The sequence below is a fragment of the Egretta garzetta genome, unplaced genomic scaffold, assembly GCF_000687185.1.
Source record: "Egretta garzetta isolate BGI_Z169 unplaced genomic scaffold, ASM68718v1 scaffold890, whole genome shotgun sequence".
In the NCBI taxonomy this organism is placed as follows: Eukaryota; Metazoa; Chordata; class Aves; order Pelecaniformes; family Ardeidae; genus Egretta; species Egretta garzetta.
This window is the reverse complement of record NW_009258295.1, coordinates 279,307-285,472: the sequence shown is the minus strand read 5'-3', so window position 1 is coordinate 285,472 and position 6,166 is coordinate 279,307. Positions and strand designations below refer to the sequence as shown.

The window sequence follows — 6,166 nt, the reverse complement described above, 5'->3', positions numbered from 1 at the left end:
CTCGTCTGTGGCGAAGCCACAGCACACCTCCCCTGCCAGGACCCTACCTCAGTGCAAGGGGTCCTGCAGCCCCCGCGCCACCTGAGGCCACCTCGCGCCTCTCCTGCTCCCCCAGCATGGCAATGCCTGCGCCCCGATGGCCACCAGCCCTCCCCAAACCTTCGTAAAGCCAATCCTTCCCCCCGTCCTTGCCAAGGCCAAGGAGCGCGAAGGCGGCGCTGGCACTGATGAGCCTCCTCGCTGCCCACCCGGTATTTATAGATTTAACCATCGGTTTCAAAGCCCAAGGAACCGCTTCCCTCTTCCCTGGGACTCGCACAGCAGCGCTCCCTCCGTGCTGCTGCCCCCCCCGTGAGAGCCAGCAGGGCCGTGGGGGCACCCGAAGCGCACACCCTGCTCCAGCCCTACACTTCAACAGGAAACCGGGATTATTTTTCTTTTTCTTTAGCATTATGCATATGGTTGTCTTAGATCAGTGATGTCATTTCCACCTCAAGATTTTGCCTATTTCCTTGGGTTTTTTTCTTCTCCTTATTTTAAACCCGTTAGGTTTTGCTCCTTGCTTCTGCCCCTAGACACGACAGAAATGCTCCCCGCATACAAAGTAGGGCACATCGGAAGATTTCAGGGAAGGGGAAAAAAAAAAACCCCAAGAAGCTGCCTTACGGTTGCAGACCTGCGTAAAGCTAGATTTACCCAAGAATCCCAAAGCTTTTAGTTTAGGAGAATATTTAATACTCTTATTAATCATTTTTAATCCGTTTGCTTTTAATTAAGAAACAGCATGATGCTTTCCTATCAACATATGCCAGGGAGCAGATTAATTGTGGCTTAAGATAACTCTCCTTGATTGGTGTAATGTATTAGCTAACGAGATGCCCGCTTTTAAAGACGCTCAGACACTACCTTGGAAAGCCTGCTGCCCTCCAGAGAGCACTTCCCCCCCTTTTCTGGAACCCCTGAGTGTTTGTGACTTTAAAAGTAAAATAAAATAGAATAGAATAAAATAAAATAAAATAGAATAAAATAGAATAAAATAAAATAGAATAGAATAGAGTAAACCAAAACAGAATAGAGTAAACCAAAACAGAATAGAGTAAACCAAAACAGAATAGAGTAAAACAAAATAGAATAGAGTAAAACAAAATAAAATAGAATAAAACAAAATAAAATAGAATAAAACAAAATAAACTCATACTCAGACTGGAGGACTGTAACAAAACCAACGGAAGAGCAGCTCCAGAGATGGCTCTTCAGAGGCTGCCAGGGAGGGCAGCCCAGGGGAAGGGGGCCAGCACGGCCACGGTCCGCTCCGCGAGCAGCAGAACAGGCAGGTGGGACCATTAAGGTCCCTTCCAACCCAAACCATCCTACGATTCTGTATTATTCAGTAAGAACGAACAATTAAAAATAAAATAGAAGTCCCACGGGTATGCAGGGACCGGCCTGCTCAGCCAGGACAGCTCCCTTGCCGCAAGCAGCTCCATGGTGCTATTTTAGGCACGCTGCGCCCAGAAACGAGATGGAGATATTCAGGGCTGGTGGATGGAGCGTGTGTTGTGACCCCGGGGATTTCTGCTGCCAGCCAGCAGCACCTCTGCGCAGCCGCCTTCCCCCCCCCCCACCATGCTGGGTGAGCTCTTCGTCTTTGTAAGATGCTCAGATTTTCGTATCAGTGGTGCTAGGGAAAAAAAAAACCACCCTATTTTGCTTTTCTGGCCTGCTATAAAAAGTGTCCCCATAAAACAATTAATGACCTGGAACATTACCCAGTTCTCTTTCATCACCTAACATGTTTGTGGAAATTACAATTGGAAAACAGAGATCAAACTCCACCTGGGAGAACTTCACTGAACTGAAGCCCAGGAAAGACTAATGCCTTGGTGAAACTGCTTTTGCTTTTACCTTCACTGTCCCTTCAACCTCCACAAACCAGCGTCTCAGCATAGCCTGGATCTGCCCATCAGTCAGCTCAGGATTAGCATCGTGGATCTTCTTCTTTACTACATCTTCTAGAAGAAGTCGTCTTAATCTCCAGTAGAAGAAGGTACGGGAAGTTTTCCAGTCTAGAATGTCCTGGCCAAGATATAAGTGGAGAAGGAGAAATAAGTGAGGGACAACATTTATGTGGAGAAATATAAAAGCCTTATTTCCCAATGGCCAAAAAAGGCTGGCACTCATTATGTGCTTAGTTATACCACTTGCACAAGAGAAATACAAAGACTGCAACGTCTGAGCGTTGAAGGCGTCCACCCTGTCCTACCATCCAGTCACCCACAGCTACATCCAGCCTCCTCTGTCTCCCAAAAGTCTGCTCCCTTCTTGCAGAAAGGGACGCAGGTCCCTGGATGAGCAGCGCAGCCCAAGACACATCCAAGGGGAGAGGGAACTAGGAAAATCCAGTCGGCCAGGGTTCAAACCCTGACATGACAGCTGGCCTTCAGCTATGCCATTATAGCCCTTCCCGTCACCGAGGGTCCCCATGGGCACAGGGTCACCCCCTTCCCTGCCTTCCCCGGCTGCCAGGGCAGACTGCAACGCGCTCTGTGGGGTTTTTGATGTGGGTGCTAGCGAGAAACCAGCAAAGCCCAGGAATTGTGGGGCCTCAGATGGACATGGATCAGGTAAAGGTGGTAGAAAACATGATGGGCTTGTGTTGCGGGGCCAGAAAACAGCTGGCGGGTGGGAAGGGTTTGCTCCCGTGGCATTGGGGCTGAGGTTTAGTTGCAGCCCCGCGGGATGCCAAGTTCCTCTGATCTTGCTGCCTCCAGCAGCAGCTTGCCCCGCTGAGGGCGACCGCTTCCCACGTGTGTCAAACCCTCCAAATGTGTCCCCAAGGAAGGCCCCATGGTACTCACAGTTATGGCACCCTTCTCCTGCATCCGGCCCGGTGTGTCGTGCAAGTCGGCAAACTGCATGGCTACCTGGTGGTAAATGGGAATGAGGAATTCCTCCCTCTCCTTTAGCTTGGTCTCCAGCTCTTTTCGGTCAGCAGGGCTCAGCTCGGGGGTACCTGCAAGCAGGCACAGCCACCCATCAGAGACCCCTGCCAGGGTAAAGCAGAGGGGTGGGCAAAGCACTGATGCACAGGAACGGCAAGCAGCTCCGGACAGTCCGGAGGGGGAAGGGAGGTTTCTTCTGTTCCTGCGTACAGGCGAAACCCAGACTGCGTTTGGGCCAGGACAGACCCCAGAGCATCAGCTCCCAGCAATGCCAAGCAGAGTCTTGAGCCAAACGTAAGTGTTCCAGCCCAGATTTCCTGCCACCAATATTGAGGCAAGAGCTTCGAAGGAGTATTCACCATGGAAACTCTATTCCATTTAAATGCCAATGAGCCGAGCCATCAATTAAGTGACATTTACTGGTCTTACTCCTAAAAAAGAATAATGTCCCAACACGCAGTTCATTTAGCAAGAAACATGGACGATGTAAAACCACCTCCACAATTTCAAGTTTTCCTGCAGGCTGGTTCCTGCTGGTAGAGCCACTGCCTCCTTCAGGAAACCAGGCAAGTTAGGCTAGAGACGCCAGAACTGCTCGCGTTGAGTTTACCAGGGGTCAGCACGCGCTAGTCGCAACCCCAGACTACCACGATGGACAAGAATAAAACTGTGTCAAGAAGATAATGTCTTGTGGAGTTTGTCATTTTTAATTTCTTTTCTAACGTTCAGCTCAGATGTAATTAACTTTGATTAAAACAAAACCACGCATTAAACAGTTTCTGATTAATTTTTGGAATTGCCTGACCCAGCCTAAGCCAGGCAAAGGGAAACACATCATGCTGGGGGGGGGGGGCACATGCCACCCCCTGCCGTTTCCCGCAGCAGAACAAGGCGCTGCTTCCCGCAGCTGCCCCTTTATCAAACCAAGGATGTAAATCCAAGGATGTAAATCCCCTCCTCTCCCTGTAACAGGCTATGGGGAGCGTAAGCGCAACTCTCTGCTGCCCAACAGTAATTTACACCAGGTCAAAGCTGGCCCAGATGTAGGTTGTTGCTTCTCCTACCCTGCCTCACCAACACACGTGCAAGAGGTCCTTGTGCAGAGGCAGAGTATTTAGAGCCAATCTTAGTTCAATTTAAGCAAAGATTGCAATCTGAGCCAAATTATACGATACTGGATACTCTGCTGAATTGCGCCATTTCTTAACCTCCCACCCACACCAGAAGCTCTGGTTGCAAGTTCACAGCCTCAGAGACGGCTGCCTCCCATTCCACCTCCCCTTTTGAAGCCGAGGTCGCGGGCAATCTGAAGCTGGGTCACGGATGAGTCTTGCTCCAAGCACTGGTGGGCTGAAACACTCAACCATCCTACAGCACCTTCCATTCAAATGTTAATATAACCGCCGGAGACAGGCAAGCATGATTGCGTCTTCAGTGTACGGAGGGGGGCTGAGATACAAAACAAAGAGGCGTCCTTCCCAGTAGCACAAGAAGTCACCGGGAGAACCTGGAACAAAAGCTGGCGTTTTTTGGAGAACATTTTTGGATGGTTCTTTCCTTGTTACCTTTAGCCTGAGTATCGTGACTGCGTTGTGTAGCGCATGAACACCACCACCAGCCTTTTTTTGGTTTCAACCTTTATCGGTTGCGAAGGAATGCCAATGGGATTAAATGCAACGTCTACCATTACATCAACACCTATTGTCAAACCACCCACTCCCCCGCGGGGGGGAGGTGGAAGGCAGGAGGATGTCAGAGCAACGGGTGTCCCTCAGCAGCTCCACGGCCACCATCCAGGCTCTGCCATCGCAGCAGGAAGCCAAAGCGATCCAGGTCCCTCCCAACAAAACCCAGATTAAATTAGCAGGCGGAAGCTTTACGACAACCCCAACAACAGGGAACGCTTTCACACAGCGCAACATCAAATGGTAGGACTCGTTGCCACCGGAGGTCCCGAGTACCAAAGGTACAACTGGGCTCAACAGAAAGCGCTCGGATAAATTCAGCCAAGGGAAGTCCACCGCAGGCTCCGAAGCGCGAAGGGGCGGATATAAATCTGTTCTCAGGAAGCCTCTGAGCCACAGGACTGCTGGAAGCCGAGCGGGCGCCCTGGGGAAAGCATCGCATTGCATTTGCACCATGCTTCCACCCTCTCCCTGCGCATCCGCGGCTGACGTCCCACAGACAGGACGATCCAGGCCCGACGGACAAAGGGCCGAGCACCCCGGTGGCCCCCTCCGATGGGAACAGCACCGCAGCAGCACGCGCACAGCACCGCGGCACCGGGGGTTTGGCTCAGACCCCCCCCTTCAGGGGCCCACCGCACGCAAGGCCGGTTCTTTTCTGCTTTGCACTACCTATGCTTCCACCTCCTTCCAGAGTTTCTCTTCCCGGCCCCAACAGTTTGAACACAGGCACGCGTTCCCGCGGCACAGGCCAGCCGCACAGTGATCCTTCCTGGGGCAGGAGTGCTGTTATGCGCCTACCGATATAAATGTTACCTAACCTTTCAAACGCTAGTAAGAAGGTTTTAATTAAGAGAAGCTGCTCTTATAACCTTCAGAATAAAAAATTATATGTATTTATCCATGTTCAACTCACAGGCTCCTACACCTCCCTGTTTTAAATGGCGACGCACGCACTTAAGCCAGTAACGCTCGCGTATTCTGGCCTATCGGCCACGCTCAGGGTGTACAGTCAAACCAGCCAGGCCCAGTAATGATTTAGGTGAGATTAACAAATATGTCAATGTCTATTTTCTGCTTAATTTAAAAGCAGCGTCTATAAAGATTTTTGACTTCTGAACCCTGTTCTCCTGGAAGAAAGAAGGTAACAATGAGGAGGGGGGATAAAGAGTGATTATCCCATCATCGATCGTTTGTCAGGAGCATTTCTTATTCACTGGACTATTGTAAAAAGCTAAGCTCTCGATCAATCCCGTAAGCCCCCTGTACAATTAAATATCTTGGAATGGTTTTCTTTCTTTCCTAGTCAGATCTTGAGGCCTCAGGGTTTTTTCAGAAAGCTAGGGCTTTATTTATTTATTTCTCGGAAAAAGAAGTCTCCTTCCACAAATCTTATACTGGCAAGGAGAGGGGAGTTAAAAATATGGGATTCCTTTGCTCTAAAGGTACTTGACAGTTAATGAAACTGTTAAAGTTTAAATCATAGGAGCATTATAGACCTCTAGGTATGGATCGGCTGCTAATCAATAGCGCAACAAA

The 6,166-nt window shown here is 49.9% G+C and overlaps 1 protein-coding gene across 1 annotated transcript in view; it reads right to left on the bottom strand.

Annotated features, from left to right (window-relative positions):
- Window positions 1-6,166, bottom strand: part of ACACA (acetyl-CoA carboxylase alpha) — a 136,575-nt gene that overhangs the window by 5,404 nt on the left and 125,005 nt on the right. Inside the window, exons 52-53 of the mRNA XM_009638321.2 lie at window positions 2,859-3,013; window positions 1,904-2,076 (exon numbers count right to left, since the gene is read on the bottom strand). Coding sequence (XP_009636616.1) covers window positions 1,904-2,076; window positions 2,859-3,013 — 328 coding nt within the window. The remainder of the gene's footprint in view (window positions 1-1,903; window positions 2,077-2,858; window positions 3,014-6,166) is intronic.